We start from the raw sequence: 24,713 nt of genomic DNA on the forward strand, positions 1-24,713 counted from the left end.
AAACAAACAAACAAACAAAGATTACACATACCTGTTAGAAACCAGATCATAAGATTGATGATACCATCTAAAGATAAGACGGATATTCTAAAAATCTTCAGTGAATCTACAGTATAGATTCAGGCTGAATGTCTTTATGACTACTTGCTAGTTGTAGGGATGTGGGAGAAGGCACTAACTTAGATCTGAGCTCTTTTCTGGTCTATAAAATGGAACAGTTATCTTAGAGAAGGATCTGACACTGAACACATCATTTCTCCCAGCTGTACCACATTTGAGAATGAGTGCTACACTATGCAGATATTAAACTGATAAGAATAAAGCGTCACTTAGGCAAAGTTCTGGGAATCTACAAGCTGAGAACGGGCCAGGGAAGTTGAGCTTACCTCTTATCACTTATTTGTATTCTAGTCCAGTACAGAGGCTTCATGGGACAACTGGGCTCAATGGCTGGCTTCCGAGGGCATTGGCTAGAAGGGCCAACTCCAAAGAAGAGTCCAGGAGGAGGTGGGGGCACAAGTCCTGGGGGTGTTGGAGCAGGAGGGGGCCCCCCACTGTTGGGCAGAGCAGGTAAGTTAGGCAGTGGTGGTGGGGGAGGAGGTGGGGGAGGTCCTGCACTTGGAGGCAGAGGAGGGGGCGGAGGTGGTGGTGGCCCAGCACACACAGGTGGTGGTGGTGGAGGTACTGGTGGCAAAGGTGCAAGTCCAGGGGGCAGGGGGGGAGGGGGAGGGATGGCTGCTGGTAGGGGTGGTGCAGGAGGGGGAGGCGATGCCTTCTGCTGACTTGATGAGATGCCTTCCACAGACTGAAGTGGTGCATGGATATCTTTGTTGTCATTTGGAGGAGAGAGTTGGCTTAAAGAGGAGATATTCAGCTTTTTGGGTATTATTTGGTTACTTCTGGTTGTCTTGCCTTCACTTTCGCAGGGTTTGAGGAAAGTCTCCCTGTCCGTCTGGATGCACACATTTCTGAAGGTCTTTGGAGGGCAGTCATCGTCAGTGGAGATACACACATCTCTCATCTCTTCACATCCCCCTCGCCATCGGTGCTCTATCTCGTGCTTGAGATTTTCAATGGTTTCTTCTAGTCTGGCTGTTATCACTGCATGCTCACCCCGGATATGAAAGGCCTGAAGTTCAAACTGAGCCTGCAAGGATATCAGTGGGAAAGAAAGTAAAGAGTTTATGAAAACAAATATCAGAAATAAAAAATTCAATACCATCGCCATGCCACCACAGCACAGCCCACATAAACACAGGGAAATACAGAGACATTCTTTTGAGAATCCAATAGGGTGTAAATTTCACTTTATGAATTTTCCAAGGACTTAAACAGTTGGAGTAGAAGCAGAATTTCATCCAATATGAGCTCATGGGGAATAATTATCATGGATTAAGGCTTAAAGTAAAACTGTCATCTAAGAACTTTCACCCGGTTTTAATATTAAATGCAAGACAAAACTTTTAATAAAGATTTGAACATGCTTGAATATATCTTTTATTACTTTTGGATTTGGTTTGGAAAAACAAAATTTTAACAAAAAATTAGATTTGGAGAGCCTCCTGGCTTGGAGCTGCTGTTCTCACAGTCTTCCTTAGAATGTCTCCTCTGTGGGGTTTCCGGACCAAATCAGCAGAAACAAAAAGTGCAAGTGGGAGCTATGATACGTGTTTCCAAATCAAAGCTGCCCATGAAAAGCGTTTGTGTCTGTTTCATAATCATCATAATATAGTAATAAATAATCAATATGAATGCATAGAAAATGAGAATATTAAGATTTGCAAATTTTCTCTCCTATATACCCAGCATTTTAAACTATATTTTGTGATACCAGCCTTTTTAATACTTAGCTTTTCAGTTGTTTCAGTGCCTTGAGTCTATCATTTTACACTTATTAGCAGAGCTGGCTTTCTTCCAGTCAGTAAGTAGTCCATTTCCCAGCATTCAAAGTCAGTTAGTCTAATCAAATTTACAATTTTATTAGAGTTTCCAAAATCCAATTAACAGTAATTAAATATTTCCAGTGAACTTATTTAATTTCTGCTTTCCCCATCAGATTACAAACTCTACGTGATGAAATCAGGGAGAGTATCTCTTAATTTTTGTATCCCAGCAGCCAGCACAGTAGGTACATAGTACTGAAGAGATGGATGGATAAAAACCACTGTAGTAGTTATATTCAGTCACTGTCCCAAGAGCCTTCCTTATGGCTAACGAAAATTTCTTCACTATAATTTCAGCCTATAAATATCTAGAACACCAAAGTTTACACAAGTGCAGATCCGTTTTGCATTGAAAAGGTAAGGAAATAATTGTAATGGTCTAGTCGGGGAAGGTAAAGAAGACAGGAAGATTCTCTACTTTTATTAAGATACTTTTAACTATATTTTTACTAGGTTCACCTTTTCTGTCACAAACCAACCCCCAAATAACTAGACAAAAGATTTTTCTAAAGCTGATGTTCTAGTATGTGGACAAGACAGCCCCAATCCAACTCGGGGGAAAAAAGTGGGGGGTTCAGGGCACCATCAATTTCTCGTATAGCACAGAGAGTTCAGTGCCTGAGTTCTGGATTCATACTACCTGGTTTACATCCTGGCTTAGTCAGTTGCTAGCTCTATGAACTTGGACAGGGAACTTTGTGTTTCAAGCCTGAGTTTCTTCAAATGTAAAGTGAAGATAGTAATGAACCATCTCGATGGTTTTTATAAAGATAAAATGAGATATTTCCTATAAAGCAGTAGGTATAATGGGGGAACACAGTACGCTCTGAATAAATGTTACTGTTAGTTACTGTTGCTCATGATAATATTACAGTAAGAGACTAACAAATTTCAAATTATTATTCAAAATTTCCAAATAATTCCACCTTTGTGGAGTGATTGCGTGCAGAATTAGGAAAATTTTAAGCGGTCGAAATAAACAATGTACTACAAATACAAACGTTTACCCAATCTTTCATGAGTTCTACTACCAAATGCCTAAAAGTAATTTCAAGCTTCTTTCAACTATGTGATCAAGATAATCTTTGTTTCAACATCCTACCCCTATCTCCATCTCTACCTCCAGCTCCCTCCCCTGCCCACCTCCCTCTCCCTCCCCTGCTCACCTCCACCCCCATCCCAGCCCAGAGTCCCACCCTGACTTACTTGCTAATATTTCAATTTCATTTTAGTGACTAGTTCAGTTCTGCCACAGCAAATTAACTCTTGGTTGTTGTTTCCATGTAACCTTCCTCCAAGAAGGTTAAAAGCCAACTAATATTGATGACCCAACAATTGTGCTCAGTTTTCAACTCCTTAATAATATGAAAAAGTTGCAAAGACATGCTTCACAGAGAAACTTTCCCTTTATCACACAACTGGCCTATAGCTAAAGCAAAGGCCCTGGTCCCCTCCTCTCTTACTTTCCACCTGCCAACCAAGCATCTTCTGGATCTGCTGAAGCTGAGCCATACACCTATATAGTATTTTGGTGGCTCTGTTATGCATTTGCTTAGTGTAGTGGACAGAGCACAAATCAGGCAGGTTATTTAACCTTTCCCTGTACCTCAGTTTTCTTGCAAGTAAAATGGGGATGATAACAGAATCCACCTCACAAGGCAGTGATGAGAAGCAGATGAGTTAATATATGTAAAATAACATATAGAGCAGTGGTCCCCAGCCTTTTTGGTACTAGGGGCCAGTGCTCCTATGAGAATCTAATGCCTGATGATTTGAAGTGGAGCTGAGGTGGTGATGCTAGCACTAGGGGCAGCTGCAAATATAGACAAAGGTTCGCTCGCTCTTCCAGGGCGGTGGGGGGTTTGGGGTGGTGGTGGTTGGGGACCCCTGCACTAAAAGCTCTTCTGATCTGTTCTCTGACAACTTTCTCCACTTTTGGCTCCTGCCCCTTCCCCAGATATGTCTTGTAAACTAGTATTACATAATGTCTTGCCTCTCTCCAAACTATGCTCCTTGATGGCGGCCTTTGCAAACAGTGTCCTCTCTCAACACCCCTCCTCTGCTGCAAACATCCAAGATATGAGAACAGATTACCGGGTTCCATGAATGGCTTCTTCACAAATTGTATTCACTAATAGGAAGAATTACCAAATAAGAAGGAAATACTAAATTTCCATGTACTCTATATAAATATGCTGAGATTATAGTAAGAAACTCTTCTGACCATTAAAATTTAAATGGTCCACATAAAGAAGCAACTTACCTTTGCCCTTCCCTGTCTCACAATCCCTTTGATCATTCTGATTTTGTCTTGGTTGTGTTCAGAAGCTCAGCATGACATAGTAATTCAAAGTGATTAAAGTAATAAGCACCTCATTCATTCTGTATCTGTCCATATCCTATCAATTATAGCAAATTGTGCCTGGCTCTATTACAAACGAAGAATCTCAAGTCCATGCACACCCTGAATTGAGCCTTTGGGAGAGGTGGTTTTTAACCCCATTTTTCACTCTACTTCCTGTTAAGTGCCACTTCTACTTCGCACATGGAGACCATGTGCTCTTACCCCTCCTACGTCCAGAGCCACAGCTAGAAGGACTGTTAATGATTTGGTGAATAAAACACAGAGAGTAGAACTTTCTGTTAGATAATCATGTACTGCTGGTTAATGTTTGCCTAGGATCCTGGGAATCTTTATGAAATGTCAAGTCCAGGTCCTTATAGCCAAAATTGCAGCTAAGGCTGGGCCAAGGGAACATAATACTTTTAAACCCTGCTGGCTCTCTTTTCAGTGTCCTTTACTTTCTCACTGAATATGGTGCTTATACACAGGAGACAAAACAATTATAAACTTTCTATTCATTTTTAGATAAATGTTCTTTAGGACATAGGAAGCATTATGGGTTTCCCTCTCCCCAACCCTCTCTGCTAAGTCTGTTTTTCTGCTTTCACCCCAATATAGCATTTGAAAGGAGAAGGTGCTGAGGTTTGACAACTTTCTAGTCTTCCCCAAGTTTCATCTGATAGACTTCATCTAAGTTTTATCCTTTACTCATAGTTTGATTGCTTCTGTCTCTTTCATTTTTAATCACATCCTCTTCCCAACTTTGTCAACTAATCTATATCCATCTCCTTCTAAGCAAAATTCAAATTTGAAATCTTTAAGAGAGCAATCTCAATTAAACCATTCTATTACAATCCTTTGTTTCCTTCATTGGCAGTATTTTTATCTATCTAATGCAGTGGCTCTCATTAAAAACACCTAGAGAGCTAATGAACAAGACTATCCCCACATACCACCATTCGATTGGTCTGAGACGGTGCCCCTTGAACTGGTATCCATAAAGCTCCCCCAAGAAATTCCAATGCGCAGCCAGCATTGAAACCCACAGCAACTGTTCTTAATCTTTAGCGTGCTCTAAACACACCTGAGAGAGTATGACACTATAATAGCGGTGGATTATTTTTGTCAATGACTTCTACTTGGGTCTCCAAAGCAATGTGTTATTTTAAAAAGTCTCTTCCTCATTCTCACATGTCCCCATAACGGGAGTACCCCTCCATTACCCATATTGATAATAGTTATGTTACATAGCAGATAAACCTAAATTCTTTCCATGATACTTGTGGGTCTTCAAAACCTGGCCTCTGCTTACTTTTCCAGATACTTCTCTACACTTTCCCTATGTTGTACCACTACAGACACAAACATATGATCAACTCCCACATCTTTATGCTTTTGAGCATGCTGTTTCTCCTACTTAAAACACCCTTTCTCTCCATTTTCACTTAGTGAAAGCCGCAAAAGAAAATTCAGTCAAGTTCAACCAAACCTTCTGGCTTAGACTTTTCTTAATTCTTCTTGACAAAAGTTTTCCTTTGACTGTTGCCAAAGAACTTTCTAGGTTTGCATTACATTATAGTCTTTTATGTTTATCTTCTTTGCAAATCTAAAAGCTCCAGGCAGTTAGGGACCATGCCTTATTCGTGTTTGAACTTCCAGAACATTGCACACTGCTTGGCTAGCTAGTGATCCATAAATGCTGATTGGATTATTTCTTTAGCTTTCAATATTAAAACTTCCTCGTGCCTCTGTATTACCCACCAAACTAGACCTGAAGCTCCAAAAAATTTTAAAAAGAGAGAGACATTTGGTCTCCTTTCTCTTGAATAGTCCTATGCAAAGTAAAAACGATGAAATTTCATAGTTGTTATTGCCAAGAAAATTCAGATAAAACATCCAGGCTTTTTTTAGTACAGGTATTTCTAAAAGTTGATGTTGATCATATTTAATTTTAACAATTAAAAATATTTAATGTAGATAAGTGTTCTTTCTACAGTAAGCTTAAAAGCTGTTCCCATATGTATAAAAATCTATCCAGGAAAACTGAACTACGTTTATGATTCTAATCTGATTAGGAACTGGGCTCTAGGCAATTCCCCCAGCCTCCTCAGGGGCTGGTTCTCCCTTCCCCAACCAAATCCTCATTATTTTTTAATATCCTCCACATTACCACTGCTCAGAGATATCATCAAAGGAACACACTGTACTGAAACTTAAGCAACAGAAGGAGACTTTTGCTTGTCTGGTCCCCACAAACATGTCTGTCAAAAAGAAGGCAGAAAAGTGCCTCCTGGTGAAAGACATCATGATGGTGCCAAGCACTGTGGAAAAATCCTCCATTAACATTTTGTTGTTATGAACATTCACTCCCAGGGATGCGGCCGGGGCCAGTAAAAATTCAGGTTATCTGCTCTACAACTCGAGTAAATCAACCTTTTCCAGGGACTCTTCCAAACCCTACTCTTAGGCTGGGGAAAGCAAGATAACCCCCAGGGACAGTGAAGCGTGACTACTTCAGAAAAGTGAGCGGGGAGAAGGAGAGGAGAATGGGGCTCAAGAGCTTGAAACACGTTGAAAGGAAGGGATTCGGTTCTTACAGAGTTCTTAGGTAGGCAAGAAGATGGTGGCTCTATGGCTTTGGATGCAGGCATTCTAGCTTTTCTGTTTTGTTTATGAAGGTTGCACAAACTTTAATAACTCCTTACTTAACTTGTACTTGCTACTGTAAAAATGAAAGCCTCTACTAATGAAAAGAGTGGCAATGGGTTTGATGAAAATCCCATAAGTTAACATGAGCTGGTTTTAATTAACTATAATCAATACATTTTTTGTTGTTGTTGTTCTTATCAAAAATAAATCACACTATATTACAACTAAGAGGCCATCTCAGGGACACTTGGTAACATGAAGCACATCTGATACATCACTGTAATTGGAACTTGCTAGGAAGGATAAAAAACAAAGAGAAACATGGCAGGAAAAGAAGGAGTAAAGAGCAATCAAAATATAAAATAGTACTTAAGTTGACTTGGGAGTAAAACCCAATACATGAAATGCTAGAGAGTACACACATGTAAAAATGGTGCTATCTCCGATACTCATCTGTCATGCTGACATTCAGTCAAGGTAGCATGAGAAATGAAACCAACAGGGAGTGAGTGTGCAGGGTGCCTTAATTGAATCCTTGTAACTCTGTAGGGCAGACATTCTGGAGGATGCGTTAACTTGTATAAAACCATAAGTTATACAGTGACAAAGGAATTTGAACCTGATTGATATGAAAATTCATGCTCTTTCCACTTTACCATTTTGAATTGATACCAATTGATAGTGGCTAAAATAATAGTTCATAATTATTGACTAACAACATTATATACTACTTACAACTTGCATACTACTTACGACTTGCAATGCATTTGTATTATACTAATGCTTACAATACGGCAATAATCTGTAAGAATGCTGGTACTGTAACTGTTTCCCAGGTGAAGGGAGGCACAGAAAAATTAAGTAAATTACCAACGAGATAGGGTCAAATTCTGATCTTTCACCTTAGTCTAGTGCTCTTTGCAGATCCTCAGTAATTAATAATCCTTCCCATTCCATACCGTGTAGGAAGTCAGAATGCCAACATAAAAATAGAGATATTTTCTAATTAAAGATGCTTTCTTTAAAATATTTTCCCTCCATCCTTCTGGAAAAGAACTGGAGTCACTGAGTTAATATTAGATCTGACGTTTTTTGGTTCCCAGGCAAGTGAGGGCGGGGGGCAAACACTGGCCAGGGGTCAAAAAGATTTGGATTCTCTGTAAAGATCTGTGCATACTGATGTTCACTGCAAAATTAATCACGGTGGCCAAGACTGGAAACAACCAAAGTGTCCTTTGGTAGATTACTGGATAGATAAGATGTGGTATATATAAACAATGGAATATTGCTCAGCCATGAGAAAAAATAAAATACTGCCATTTGCAACAACATGGATGGATCTTGAGAATAACATGCTAAGCGAAATCAGCCAGACTGAAAAGTTGAGAACCATATGATTTCACCTGTATGTGGGATATAAAACTGAAAGCAACAAAACAAAAAAGACAAACAAAAACTCATAGACACAGACAGCAGTTTAGCGGTTACCAGAAGAAAAGGGGAGGGGGAGGAGAGGTAGACAAGAGTCAAGGGGGTCAAATGCATGGTGACAGAAGGAGATTTGACTTTGAGTGGTGAACACACATTGCAATATACATATGATGTGTTATAGAATTGTACGCTTGAAACCTATATAATTTTATTAACCAATGTCATCTCAATAAGTTTAATTTAAAAAAAAAATGTGGATTCTGCTCCTGGTTATCTGTCATTAGCTACTTGCACTTAGCCAATTTTTTTACTTCCTATAATTCTCATTTTATTAATATCTAAAATGAGAGGTTTAAAATACTTAATCACTAAGGTTTCCCCTAGGCTTAACATGCTAATAATTTCCACATCCAAGACTTCATCATATCTCTTTCTCTCAAAACTTCCTAGAATACAGCTCTGCTCAAGAAAGTTTCATAAGGACATAAGCACAGTATTATGTCAGCCAAATAAAGAAAGAGTCACAATTCTTGTTATGAATGCAAAAGTACACACAAGGCCAAAGAGATTCATTAAGGTGCTTTGAAAACACACCAGTAGTTCAGTATACAGTTCTGATAGAGTCGTGAATTAGTTTTGAAATGTTATAATTATTACAAATATTAAGAAATATACTTCAAAAATAAGCAAATATAATTATGGCCAGTCATCCAAGGAAGTAGTAGGGAAGTCAAACAAAACAAAACAAAATCTTTGATATCTGGACTGAGGTTCCTACCTGGGGAAACAAAACAAAACAAAACATGACTCTGACCAAAAAGCTTTTGTGAAATAAAAGACAAAAATCATTATTCATGAGAGAGTCTGGTAACATTTTATTTCTAAGTTATTAATATCACTAAATATTATGTAAGCCACAGAATGGATATACCTGGGGGTATTCATGGAAATGATTTTGACTTCATTTTCCAGAAAGTAATTCTAAACCTAATGAGCAAATCCAAAACTGCACATTTCTAGGCAATGAGCCAACATACTAATTCCCTTTCTATTAAGAGAAAGGACTTGGAATTTTATGTTACATTATTATGATCACTACTGAAGCTATAGCTTGTCCCATGAGGTATGTATGACCTGTTCCAGAATTCATGTGAGCTTAAAAGCATCAGGTGGTAACCTTGGTCCTTAATACTGTAACAAACTGAAGTTCTTCAAGTAATTACGGCAATTGCTTTAATATTTCTTTCTCGACTTGTGCACTGTCGATGAAGGGACACCACATTATGGCCAAATGTCTAAGAGTATCATTTTGGAAACTATGAAATAGATCTCTCAATTGATTGTCTCACATACTCCCAACTTTATTTTTTTTTTTTAATTGAAAAAGGGTAGGAAATGAAAAATGGCATTAGGTTGCTTAAATAGCATTGTCCAATGGGAGCAAGTAAGGAGGGACTACTTGTTGAGTTCTTTCTGGTATTAAAAGTAAAGAAGAAAACTTCTGTATAAGACTCTAGGATTACTGATTAGAAAAAGTCCCCGCATCTTTACCAGCGTTATAGCACTCTGGTAGCAAGAGGAGGCTCAGGAGAGTGATTGTGATAAATTTCCGACTTATGGGTTTACTCCTCATAGTGGTGGTATACGAACATGATAGACTGTCAACAGGTCTTCATCTAATATTCAAATGAGATTTAATGAGCTTCTATAATGCCCCAGCTCACATGAAAAGTAAATTAGAGAACTATATGATTTCACTCATACGTGGGATATAAACAAAAGAGCAACAAATGAACAAACAAAAGAAACATACAAACAAACAAAAAACCAAACTAATAGACACAGACAACAGAATGGCGGTTACCAGAGGGGAACGGGGCTGGAGGGAGGATGAAGAGGGTAAAGGGGTCAAATACATGGTGTCGAGAGAATAGATTTGGGGTAGTGAGCACACGATGGAGTGTACAGATGACTTATTATAAAGTTGTATACCTGAAATTTATATAATGTTATTAACTAATGTTACCCTAATACATTTAAAAAAAAGAAACCATCCATACTTTAAGAAGTTCACATTCTATCTGAGAAGAGATATTTTTGCATTATTTCTAATTTTCAAGACAGCTGAGTTGTGTAGTTTTACATTATTGTTGTTGTTGTTGTTGTTGTTGTTGTTGTTGTTCAAACATAACTTTTCCACTGACAATGAAGAAAATCAAGGACCATAAAGGTCGATTTGTCCAGCAAAGACATCCCAGCTGTGTGTGTTGCTTTTATTATCCAGTAATGAGTCACTCAGGCCCAAACACTCATAACTAACCTCCCTGAATATATTCTTATGAGTAAGCAAGGAGGTATTTGGCTTCTGATCTTAATATTTGAACAAATGACCAATGATGTGTGCCTAGGCCACAACCACCTTCTTCTTGCCACTTCAAGTCTTCCCGGGGATTAGTCACTTGATAAATCTTCTATTGAATGGGTTTTAAATTATAGGCTAATCGACAGGGAAAACAAACAAAAGGGTTTATGTGTTTTTCATTAAGATCTGGGCTATGGCCTAGGATGCCTCCTCTAGAGGAAGCTAGGAAGGGAAATGTCTTAAATATCCAAAAATTGCTCACCACAGCCAAAAGGCATACTCATTATACAAGACATAAGTTGAAATGCCAGAAAAGGGCTCACAAAATTAAGTATAGTCCTCATTCCCTAAGTAAAAGACCCAAGGAGAAATATTTTCTACTATAATTGGAGAGGCTGGGTCAGGTAATGGAAAAAACACTAAACTAGTGGTCGGAGTGCCTGGACTGAGTTCAGTATAGACTGCTGTATGACCTTAAATTTGCTTCTTATCTCTACCTCTGGCTATTTTCTTCATCCACTCAACAAAAAGGTCAGAAAAAGATCAGGAGGCTCACAAACCAGGTTTTTAGGGATCCATGGCAGTGTTTCAATAGTTCTGTAAACGCATAGTTTTAATGTTATTTTTAAAAGGATATTAACCATTTAATCCAAAAAGTGTCTAAAGAAGTACCTATGAATTAAAGAGACACAAATGCCCAAATTCTCTATGATAAAAATTTATCCGTTCTCAACAATGCTATAACCTTTTCACTCCTGTGGCCCAATTTCCAGAGCTTTCTCTCTCTAGGTCAAGGTTCAGTGGCGGTGATAATCACCTAAGATGGCACTGCCACATTCGGTGCCATTTTAACACTGCAGCTATGTGAGAACATGGCCAGGGAGTAAGTGACTAAGAGTTCACAGTGTTGTGTTGCCTTTAACACTGTGATACCTCATTCCTTCTTCTTCCTTGTGGTCTATTTCCCATCACGTTTGTGATGAGTCTGATGTTCTCATAGTAATTGATCAAGAAGTGCTTTCAAAGATACAAGGTCCTGCTCTGTAAAGAAAAAAAAGACCTAACATCATCTATTCCTAGGCCAACTTGAAGAGTTTTCCATTAGTGTTTTTCTTAAGCCAGCTTCCAAAGCAAGGATCAGAGTATTAGGTCAACATGCGCCTTGAATTTTCAATAGATTTATAATTTTCTTTTCCTTAGAGAGATACCACCTATCAAAACAGTCTGTTCCACAGTGCAATTAGAACAGTTTCCTCCTATACTTAAAGGGTTTCCGAGACGAATGAGGTCTATTATCCCATCAGTATTGTAAGCTGCAAATTCTCTCTATTTTGTCTAATGAGAATGACTTTACCTGTCTTGCTTCCTAATACATATTTCATGAGAAGTGAAAGAAACTCAGAATAATGTAGTCAGAACAAATTAAGAAATACTCTGACTGAAAAACACTGCAGATCTTGTATAACATTGGCTACAACTAACAGCAACTAGTTGGGTTTATAGTACTTTGTCATTAGGAAGTTACTAGCTCAACCCATATGTCTCCTATGTGTAGGTTTATATGTATGTTTAGATGATGGCCGAAGAGAAAAGGGTAAACACAATATGGTTAAATAAAAGTCAATTTTTCTTCTAAATAAATTGCATTAAGTAGGATCTACCCCGAGAATTAAAATTAGCATTGTACCATACAACGAAAAATTATGCTGTCATTTACGTACAAGACACATTGATGTCTATGTCGAGATTTTTCTCAAGCTACTTCTGCATGTTCATTGATAGGTACCTCTCTTGCCTCTTTACCTCACCTTGAAAAGTGCTCACGTCCTTTCTTCTCACATCTGCCCACTCCTTACAAAAACCAGAACACGCCTAATTCTGCCACTCTCATGAGGATAAATTCTCCCATTATGTTCATTTACAAACATTAAAACATTTTTCAGTTACCTACTCTCTTTGCATCTTTACCATACTCTTTGCTTTGATTTCTCAAAAAACTGGTTTACAGCACCACCATTCTACCAAAAATGCTCACGAAAATCACTAATGGCTTCCTGAGTTACCCGACTTGGTGGCTTTTTTCTCATTCTCTTTTGAGGCTCTGTAGCTGAACTTAAAAATAGCCTCTCTTGTTTCCTCTGAAAGTACAAAACCTTGGTCCTCTCTTTACCTTCACGACTGTTCTGCCTACTGTGCTACCTTCCCTTCCTCCTTCCCTATTCCATATACATCAAAACTTTATGAGGACTCGCATTTTTGTCTTCCTTGTTTACTGATGCATTCCTAGAACCATGAGTAGTGCCTGGCCTATTGCAGGCATTCAGACAGTTGTTGAATAAATAAATTTTCCAATGTTCCTAGTTAACTATTAGAAGTTGCTAAAGCTACTATGCCTATGACTGTTGCATTCAGTTAGCAAAAGGAAGAGACGGGAAAAAATTACTGAGTAGTAGTCGTGCAAGGCCTCTTACACATACGATAAATACGCTCTGTTCTGTATGATTACTGCTATTATCCCTCAGTAAGGTCCCAGCTGATAAGTGCATAGCTGATGGAAACCACGTTCTTTCCAACATGACAATCTAGCACTCATAAGACCAAAGATGCAGGTCTACCTCCATTCAGACCTGGTAAGTTGTTTCATTCGGTGGACCTCCAGACTGAATTTCTTTATAATACGCACAGGGCTTAAATGAGAGTTGACAAATGGACTGATCCCAAATTAATCAAAATAAACATTCTACACCAAAGACATTCATAATGCCATCATTGTGAATACACATACTTTCACTGCTAAGAATTTTTATAGTTCCAAATGTATTTCTATTTCAAAATAATTGAGGAACCCACGAAGATGTTTTATTTCATGTGCATCCAAATGTTATGAGTTATTTTCCAATCTTCCTTCGCTGGGACAGGCACCAAAATGATTAGAATAGGGGTCATATAAATGCTTGGATCAACAAAAAGAACCTTCAAACTGCACTCATGATAATGTGGGTGACAGATTTATTCTTCATAATGGCTACGCTCTTTTTGAGTTTCTGTACATAAGCAATAAAGCTTATCAAACATCTCCAGTTATAGAGCTATCTAGGAAGAGGCAGAAATATTTCTAGAGCTGTGTTTGCTTCATTTGGAATATGTGCAATTGAGGATGCATGTGGTCTGACAGCATACAAGTGATAAAGTCCACCTATTGCGCCTATGCTCATATTCTTGAAAACAGAGTGACCCAGAATAATGGTCGTTTTGAATATCAAGAGAATTCTAAACTTCCTGACCATGGGTCATCGGTGCCCATCTTTTTCAGAAACAGTTTTGGCAAAATAGCACACTGATATATTTGCTCACGAAGATTTGATGTAGTATTTAAAAACAGATCTCTTCTTCATGTAAACACAGATTAAGAAAAACGTAAATCCCCCAACTAGGTTTATTCTTTTAATAAGAATTTTAATAATATATTTATAAAGCTGGGGTGCTCAATGCCTTAAACAGTTAAGAAAATAAATGGAATCTGGCAGAACATTTGTTCTGATTACTAGATGTTTAATGATACTTGGAACATCAAGATGCATGTGAAATTACACTCAAGTATGATGCACACAGAACAGCTTGGAAAGGATCAGATCTCATTTTGACTTAATTCTTTTCTCTTGGAATATAGACAAACCGCATTCTTGTTTTCCTCCCACACTCCCCACTCCCCTTAGATTAAACTAGTATATTACTTTTGATTGATATTCATCTCCACAATTTGTGTTTTTCAAAAGGATAATTATTATAAGAATTACATTTTTCAGTTTTTCCAGTAATTGGAAGATATGAATTTAAATCAGTATTCTTATTTCCTAACTGATCAAGCATGGAACATAATTCATGAAATGTTTTCAAAATATATGTTTAACTATTCTATGCAAAACAATGTTACTTCAAATTTTTCCTCCCTAGCAATTATTCTATTTTAAAAGTTACAGCTGCACATATTAATAATGTGAAAAGACAAGAGGGCACTATTACCTGAAAACTCATATATAATTTTTTCATAAGGCATTCAGAAGTTATTAACTAAATATACAAGTTAGTGATGATTTAGGGCCAGCTACATAACGTCTATTATCACTACATAACTGCTGTAGTGTTTCATACCATCAATATGCTGCTTTCTCATGGACTGTATCTGTCAGCTATAAAAGTTTTTATGTGCCAGTTTTGTGCCATGAAAAAATGAACTGACTCAAGTACCCACGCCAGTCGTCCATTCTAAATAATTACAAACTACTTACATTCTAAATATTTAGATTACTGGGAATCTCAATGTTGGACCATCACCTTTCCCTCACTGCAGAAAGCAGAAGGCTTTCTGATTGCATGCCCTTGAATACAATCTTAATACACATATGAAACAGATGGGACTAGCTGAGGTGTCTGAAAGAAAAGAAATCTGATTTTTATAAAGATTGGCATGAAGATCATTTTCCTTGGTCCAAATTTACTGTGTTAAACATACCCCAATCCTAATTGCATTTGCTAAATATAAAAGTGCCTATTTTCTTCTGAATCACTTTTTTTTTCATGTTTTTCAAATTTTCACGTCAACATAGCACAGGTAAGAATAAAAGTGTAGAATTAAATCCAAACATGATGTACCTGTGAGGAAAACACTGAAGAGTAAGTACTAAAAATTAGGGCTCAATAAAGAAGGAAACATTTGTCTTTCTGTTTCTGGGCATGACTGGTTTTAAAGCTGACTTGGAGAGGTTTGCATGCAAAATCCCCTAGCAACATTCACAACTTCTCAGAAATAATCCTTTCGTTATGGGTGGTACTTGGTTGCAGGTTTGGGGGGAAAATATAAAATTGCTCTAAGAGGTATTCCTGACAGTTGGCAGCTTCTCTGTCTCTCCACGTTTTTTTTTTTTTAAGGCAATCAGTTTGCTAACAAGCAAGAAGTGATACTGTGGGAGTCCTATGTTGGAGTCTAGGTCATGATCGAACAGAATCAGTCCGGACACTGATCTATGTCTCACAAATCTAGAAAATCTTGTCTGAGAATTACAACATAATCTCTCAAACTCCTATTTATAAACCCTGGCAGCAATTTTTAATCTTGCAGAGATAAAGAGTGAGGCAAGAAGGAAAAAAAATATTAGACAACTGCCTGACCTTTAAAAGCAACGATGTTGAAATTGAATTAAATATTTGGAAGAGGCAGCCCTATTTTCCTCCAATTGATCTGTACATTCCTAAAAGAACCATGTTTAATTTTGTTCGTGTATCTGAAGACTGTGGTTTTAAACATGTTATTTTAAACCTCAGATAGCATACACTCAGTTCCGCCCACCATTATGGGTGGCATGACAGTTTTTCTACACATCACTTAATTGCTGGTAACAGTTTCTCCATTTTTGGCAGAGCAATCTCCACAAGGCTTAAGTGATGGAACACTGGATTGGGACAAGATCTGACTTCCAGTCATGGTACTTCTAACAGCTGCCTACATACACGTGGGCTCTATTATTGCCCATGCTAGAAACCAGAAGGTAAATCTCAATGGGTGGTCGGCTTCCTCAGCTGTAAAGACCCCTGTCCTGCTGGGGGCGTGCTGCCTCCCCTGAGGGCACTCAGAAAGAAAAGGTTAAGAGCCCTAAGCTTGATTTTAAGATCAGCTCTTTCACCTTCAATTCCCCATCTACTGAATGAAAGAGTTTACAAATTATCACAAATTCAAATGAATCTGTTGTTTTAACTCAAACTACAAATGATTACTCACCATAAGCTGTCTGAACATGCAACATCTGATAAATGTGCATCTTAGACAATGAGAAACAATAAACACTATTCTTCCAGTAGAAATACATAAACTGTAAAAAAAAAAAAATCATTAAAAAACTTTCGGAAAATATTTTTCTTACTATAGTCTTTGAGAAACAATAAACACTATTCTTCCAGTAGAAATACATAAACTGTAAAAAAAAAAATCATTTAAAAACCTTCTGGAAATAGTTTTCTTACTATAGTCTTCCTATGTCTCTGAATTTGAAAAACATTGCCTGTAAAATAGCTTTGGTTTAAACCCAGTTTCTATTACAAAGGAAGAAAAAGGAGAAACCAACCACTGGTTAATTTATGCATCAATGCATATATTAATGTGATAGCAGACTCAATTGTCTGCTATTTATTGAAGGTTTATGTCCATCTCGTGCTTGGCACTGGGGGGTGGGAGGAAGGGGCAGCACCTCTGCTTTCACAATTATAATATAAGAAAGAGTCGCTATGTGCCTACACAGTCTTGTGTAAAGAGTCCAAAGGTTCAGAGGCGGGAGGCTTGGGACATCAGAGAGAGTTTCATGGATGACGAGGAACACTTGTCGGGCCGTTAAGGACTGGCAAAAGGTAGAGTGGCAGATTGTGAGCAATCCAAGTAAGAAAGCATAGGCAAATAATGGAAGAGAAAACTAAAGTTAAAAGCCTGAATCTGATTTTAGAAGGTCTTAAATACCATGATAAGGACTTTGAATTTGGCAGGCAACAGTGAGCCACTAAAGGTATATGAGAGACAGAAACAACAGTCTCTAAGTAATTTATAAAATGTCTTGAATACAGGCAAGATATGATAAGGGCCTAAATTAGGATGACAACAGCAGGGTGTCAAGGAATGAGTGTATACCAGGGACCATGGGTCCAAAATTAGCATAATTTGGCAACCAACTAGATGCAGAAGCTGAAGGTGCTGGAGTTGCCAAAGATGCATCTGAGATGTTTGGCCTGGACTTTTAGGAGAAAAGTGGAACCTTAAATATATGGGGCAGCTAAAAAAGGAGGTGGTTTGTATTGTTTATATTGGATGGGGGGGAAAGTCAGAAGGAGACAAGTAGACAAGTCCTTTCAACCCTATAAGAATTTTTGATGTTCTGGCTTTGGAAATTTTAAATTTGAGATACTAGCAACACTTCCCAGTGTAGGTTTTCCAGCAAAAAAGCGAACTTTCCTAGAGCTGGAACTCAGGAAAACATTTGAATACAAATAAGTGGGTCTGAAAAGCTTTTATATAGAAATAAATTTGCAGCAATAAGTGAAATTTCTAAGAGACATTGTATAGGAAGTCAGGTAACTAAAGACCACATTCGGAGGGTCACATTTGGGGGTGCTTCAGAGTCAGGTCTGAGGGTCAGCAAAAAAGATGGAGAAATATACTCCGAAAAGGGGGAAACACAGCAGAATTCAGTGTCTCAGATGTGAAGAAAGAGGAGATCAAGGATTTCAACATGAAAACTCTAGGGTCAATGCAGGCCAATGGCGGACCAATAGCACTTGATAATCACTTCATCTGTGGTCTTGGCTGTCTCAATACAGCAGTAACAGAAAGCAAGTGGTGGGGAAATGGGCTACATGTAACTAAAGTCCGAGAATTTCACCAGTGAGAGGAGGGATGGGAGCTCTAAGAAGCCGTACAGTCAAGTGAAGGGATTTTAAAGTAAAGGATAGATGAATTTATCATCAGAAATGGGTGAAAGCACCTGCCAAAAAGGGAACAATGAATGAGAAAAAATACAAAAGAGGTGGTAGGGGATGATATCAAAGAGCCCAGGAAAAAAAAATATTAGGTGTCTGAGTTTCTTTTTCTATGCACAGGAACCAAAGTTAAAAATGAGACAAAGAAATAAAGGTGTCAATAGTCTAAAGACGAAGGTGCTCATTTAAAAAAGTTTTCCTTCTTGTCTTAAAAGAAATGCCCCCATTTTTTCCCAGAGCTAATTCAACCTCTCAGGTCCCTGACCTCACCCTTCTCCACATTCTCTAATCAATTTGTTCCCTCTGGTCAGCTCTCCCTTTAACTGAGTCTCCTATTGACAATGCAGGACTGGCTCAGGCTGGTTCCATGCCTAATCTATGCCTAGCGCATATCTGTTCTTATCTCTGGATAGTAACTTCACAAATATGACCCAATATAATCTGAATGATACTGTGGTAGGATCCCCATCTTATCGGCTGTCCAAAACCTCCATCATACGAAGTGTCAGGGCTACAACTTAAGATGAGGTCTGACTCTCAAGCCTCGTATTTCTTTCTCCTAGGCAGAGCTCTCTCTAGATACTTGTCAAGAGGCCGGCAGCAGACTCTGTTTCTGTCTAAACATTACAAAGTACTGGCCTGCTGTCAGAGACCAAACTTTAAATGGCTGAAATAGCTTGATAGATTGTGTGAAAATTTTATGGTCCTTCCGTCAGACACCATAATTTACTATCACATAATACACAGTTAGAAGAACCAAAAGAAACCATCCCACAAGGGCAAACAATGTGGAGGCAGTGGCCCTTTGACACTCTGAGGCCACAGGCATTATATGGATCCAATAAGAAAGCTGCTTCTACGAGCAAGAGAACCACCTCTTGATCTTGCAAAATGTTTTTGGACACCTAAAGGCTCTTTTATTGCTGCGGTTGATTAAAATGAAAAGCTTAAACGACTAAAAAGTTCTTTTTGATGAGTTTTTGCCATGAACTATGGACCTTGTAGTCCAGTGGGACTTGAGCCCTTTGATCCTGGGCACTCACATAAATTCAGAGTCATAAAACAACATTGGATTTGATTTTACTAGTGTGGCTGATGTTGCCAGATTTGTAATGCAATCTTGTTTTCTCCCCTTCTCATTTTTGGGCCCGTTCACCATTGTTTTATAGCAAAAGGAAAGGAGTTTCCATTTGTTTTTGGCAATTGAGCTTCAAGATTGAGCCACTACTTGAGAACGTTGGAATTTCACAAAAAATAATGATATTCTATTATATTAATCGTTATTAGAATCAATGTTATTTTATGTGCTGGAAATAAAATATCAAAAAGGAAAACCCTTTTCTGCATGAAAATAATTATAGATTCACTACTTAAGAGAGTTAGATGATGTGGTTGAGAACTATAATACTCGAGTTGAAAATAGGACATATGATCAGAGGTAATATTCATCAATTTTCAGGAGGACTGATTGAAGATAAATTTTAAATTATAAAAAGACTCCCAGGTTATTTATTAATGAGTGGCAGGACACATCTTAGTTTTCAAATTTCATTTACCTAAAAAAAGCTGGTATCTGAGAGAGGTAAAGGAATATTCAACGACACATTTATTTAACAAAGAGACGTGTAATAAATGTAATTAGATATTTAATTCACTTCCTTTCCTAATCTTCTATTTTCCTATGTATGCATCTGTACAGTATAATAGTCCCATAACTTTTAATTCTAGAAGTGAAAAAGTTTTACTATAAAAAGTCTATGAGGGAACACCAATGCAAGTAATTTTACAGAAACCAAATTGATCAATAATGGATCACAATTATTTATGTTTTATGCAGTTAAACATCAGTCCAAGTTCACTTAAAAAGATCAATGATCTATTTAGCCTGTTCACTAGACCCAGGAATACCAATTTAAGATAGGTAAACAATTTTTAGCAATTTTATTTTTCATAGATTACATGAAAACTGGGAAATTGCTCACCAAGATTATTTTGTGAGTGACTTGGGGAACAAGAGTCAGAAGAGGTCTCAACAATTCTAATTTGAAAAGAGTTACTGTCAAATACATCAGCATCACTATCCCATAGGCAATGCGTTGTGACATTTTCAGCTGTCGTTTCTCAATCCTTGCTTGAGGCCCCAGTGACTATTTCAGAGTATGATCCATCTAAAGAAATATAATTCCAGCACACATTAACCTCCTTGCCTTTTGGTGTGACTATGCTAGATTAAGCCATAAGAAACTGCTATTTTATAAATCAAACAGGTCAGGTATTGGCAATTTCATATAGTTCAACTTATAAACTTATAAACAAATTTGAAAAAAAAAACCCCATTAACCTATGTTTCCTCAACACTTTAAATTATGTTATTATATCTATGTATTTGCAGCAAACACGAGTCACGGCGGGGAGGAGTCTTTTGAAAATGCAAATCTATTCATGTCACACATTCTTCTGTTCAGAATTAGTCAGTAGATTATCATTATTCTGAAAATGAAATTGGGAAACCTTAAAAAGACCAACAAACCCTTCCAGAATTCAGCCTCTTGCCCTCCTCCACTCCAATGTTTTTCAAACTGCAGTCCATGAACCATTAGTAGAACAGCAAACCAATTTATGCTTTAACGTCAGCATTTTTCAAACAAGAGAGTTGAACATATCAGAGGAGATCAGATGAAATAAATTCTTCTTACTTATTTCTCACATATATACACATACAAACATGTAGTCTGGATTTCAATATAAAACACATTTTTTAAATTCTGGAATGCAGTTTAAAAGTTTGAAATATACTACTCCAGAGGTTCATCCCCAACCTTTCTGCTCTTTGTCGCTTATTGAGCTACAGTCACACCATCCTCTCTGTAGCTCTTCAACCAGCCAAACTCCTCTTGACACTTTAGACCTCCGCTTAAATGTCACTTCCTAAAATTATCCTTCCCTGACCCTCCAAATCTAAATTATATCTTATCATAGCATCTCACACTATATATTTATCCACAGCACTCATCATATATTTATCGAGTGATTATTTTATAAATATCTGTGACTCTGACTAGACTACAAGCTCCCAGAAAAAAACCATGTCTGTTCTGCTTCCTCTGACATCTAGTAGAGTACATGACACCCAGTACTTAATATACAGTGAATGAATGAATGCTAGAGGGACCTCTAATTTCCTTCTGATAATTCCATTCTCAGATGAAACACAGATGACCGATTTCATAAGGCACTGTTTTTAGGTGGCTCTTTGTCTTTTGCCATGTAGAATGTGTGTGTATATGTACAGTCATAAGTACACATGTATTGCTTCTGTAGATACATTAGACATTATGCCTATGAGTACAGACCTGTGTGCACATATCTGTGAATACTGTTCTGTGAAATAAGCTGAGAGTAATTTTATTTTTCATGTGTTTAAAGTAAAGCTCTGAACTGGAACGCTGCTTCAATGGTCAAAAGAAAATCTACTTCAAGTGTTAAGGGAAAAAAGGGTCAAGCTGCCCTCCAGTGGTGAGATTGGGCAATGGCTTCTAAAATAATTGTAAAACACACTGATAACCTATTTACACAAACCCACATATTTCTCTGCAACATCCCTATCACAATTAATACTTTAAATTATGTGTATTACATTTATTTGAAACAGATAGGAGGTCATACCATAGAGTATATTAAAACAAAATAAGCATAACTATTACAGAGACACCTACAGCAGCTTCAAGAGACAGCAAAAGAAATTGCTACTCATTTATGGCAATCATAAGATCTGAGACCTGACAAATCTCTCAGTTGAGATATAAGATCTGAAATTTGCAAATTGCACTAATTTAAAAATGCTAACAGTCCATTAGCATATGGTCTAATATTAGCTAATATTAAATAGCATAAGCCGCCTGTTGGTATTTAGCATTTATGGTATAAATTCTATTTTCCTAAGTAAATTGTAGATCCTCTGAGTCCAGAAATTCACACTATGGATGTCGAAGCCTACATGAGGTTGGCCTTGTTAGCATGGACACATGCTACAAATAGGTGACAGCACAGGGAATAACTACATCACCCCAGGTGCTTAAGGAATTAGTAATGCTGGCGGCTCTGCTGAAGAAGATCTGAGAACAACTAAAGAACCCCATATTTAAACTGCAGAAGTTAATGAAGTAAGCAGCTGGCAAGATGCATAGAAGTTTCGTCCCAGTGTTTTCTTACTTAATTTATGGCCTCAGAAATTGATTTCTGTGAAACTCAGGTTTCGAATCTCTAAGATGATTATAGACAAATATAAAGATTATGGTGATAAATACTAGAGGCTCATCCTCAAACTGGGCTCAGGGCCAGTTGTTCGAAATGAAATTGAAGAGAGCCAATCTCCTACCTGCTCCTTTCCCCTGTACTAAGGCAGGAAGAACAGCTGGTCATTTCAGAAACCAGTGAAATAAGAGGACTCTGTTGCTATTTTTCTCTTTCACCACACCACACAAATGTCTCCATTGTTTTTTATCATATAAGGAGCTTGTATAGGGTAAGAACAGGGGATGATCTGCAGAGGTCTTTGCCATAGGATGAGGGGAAGAGGGTGAATGAAAAGTTAAAAAGCCATTACACTAAAGAAAGTGAATCTAATTAGTAGACAAGGTGGCAGTGAAAAGGAAGCAGATTTAAAAAACAGACAGAGCTGGTTAGTAAATCTTGCCATTGCACTAACTAACTGAGAAAACTCGGGATAGCACTTTACTTCTCTGAGTCTCAACTGATTAAAAATTATGTATATGAAGCACTGAGCACTGTGCCTGGCAGAGCTGGCACTTCGTAGTCAATAAATAGCTATGTTTATAACCATCTCCGATTAAGTTAGAAAGCAAAGAGCACTCAGCATTTAAACTCTAAAAAAAATCAAACAAAAATTTCTTCCTACTCCTTCCTAAAAATGTTCTAGAACATAGACCATACCAATTTTTTGCAGTAAGAGCTCATTTTTTTATTTACCCTTCCAACACTGCTGCCCTCTCTTTCCCATCGATAGCCTTTTCAGGGAAGAGCAAGAAATAGGAAGGAAAAGGGGGAAAACGTTAAGGAAGAAGGAAAGGGGAAAAAATGTAAAAGTCCACAAAGACCTAAAGGTTGAGGGATTTTTGCTTAGTACTCATGAGACCACAGAGAAAGCGGATGAGGACGCTCTTACCCAGCCTCTCATCCTCTGTACCAGGGTCACCAACTTGATGTCTATAGGGCCAGGCAACCAACATCAACAAGCAAATCTGGACCCCAGATTTAAAACAACAGGAAATGTGGAGAAGTGTTATAGCAAATTAGAACTCATGTGCTCATTTAAAATTATTCAAAGATGACTTTTTAAATGACACTGTGCTGACCGAACTTTTCTGGGTTGTGTTTGATGGTGTCACAAATTTAAGAACGCTGTGGCTCTTTTCATGCTACCTCCAAAAGAGCCGTCTACCAAAATACTGTGTAGGAATCTCCCACAATGTCAAGTCACATCGTTCAGCAATTATTCATCACATTCTGGCTACTTGGTAGGACAAAGGGACCACAAAGGCTTAGAATTGAGTTCAGGCAGACACGTGGGCCCCTCTTCCCAGGCCAGAAGTAATAGCTTCAGAACGGGAAGGAAACAGACTTAATCTTACACTCTTACTTTGTGGCTGAAAAACCTATTATTCACCTTATAGTACAGGATTATACAAAATCCACGAAATTATTAAGCGAGGCAGAACACGTCTGGAGAGAAGGAAGCACTCCCCACAGGCTGTAACAGAGCTCACTTCCTCCTATCTCATGAAGAGTCAAAAAAGCAAAGGCTAACATTCAAAAAGTCACCTGTTCCAATATCAGCCTGTCGCCTAAAGTCAAAAAACTATTGAAAAAAAGAAAAACCATGTTGGCCCATGTGAGTGACTCACGTTTGGAGTTTAAGACTCAGTAGGGATGACAGAGCTGATGGCGCATGAAGGAGGCGTACAAAACCAGCATCAGTTTCCATGATACAAATGAGTCACGCCCATATTCTTCATTCTACGACCAGCTTCCCTCCATCAGCAAGCACAGCTTGACATAAAGTCTGAATTATGTGAACAAGACAGCAGCCTAAAGGCTGAGAAAAAGGGCTCCTGGGTTGCAAGTCAGCTAGGATATTAATTGCTTCGCGTTTGCCATTAAAATTTGACTCCGAATATGTCTGCAGGCTTTTTGGTAGCCGGTGGCCTAAAAGGCATCTCAACATCAGTAAACCAGCAAATTTACTAAACTCATATGCTGTATTATACATCTACAATAAAACAATGAATTAAAATATTTCTCAACATTTAAATTTTTTTCTTCTTTTTGGCATCTCAGTAATGAATTATACTAATATCAGCACTTAGGGGAATACCATAAGGGTTTGATGAAATCATATTTCATCTTTGTGAAAGTTTTGTTTATTGGTCTATAAATTACTCTCTTT

General features: G+C 37.8%; 1 protein-coding gene across 1 annotated transcript in view; it reads right to left on the reverse strand.

Annotated features, from left to right (window-relative positions):
- The window catches only part of LOC102882001 (formin-1), a 250,661-nt gene that overhangs the window by 175,044 nt on the left and 50,904 nt on the right, over positions 1-24,713 (reverse strand). The window contains 1 exon segment of the mRNA XM_015595813.2: positions 387-1,147. Coding sequence (XP_015451299.1) covers positions 387-1,147 — 761 coding nt within the window.

The sequence above is a fragment of the Pteropus alecto genome, unplaced genomic scaffold, assembly GCF_000325575.1.
Source record: "Pteropus alecto unplaced genomic scaffold, ASM32557v1 scaffold86, whole genome shotgun sequence".
In the NCBI taxonomy this organism is placed as follows: Eukaryota; Metazoa; Chordata; class Mammalia; order Chiroptera; family Pteropodidae; genus Pteropus; species Pteropus alecto.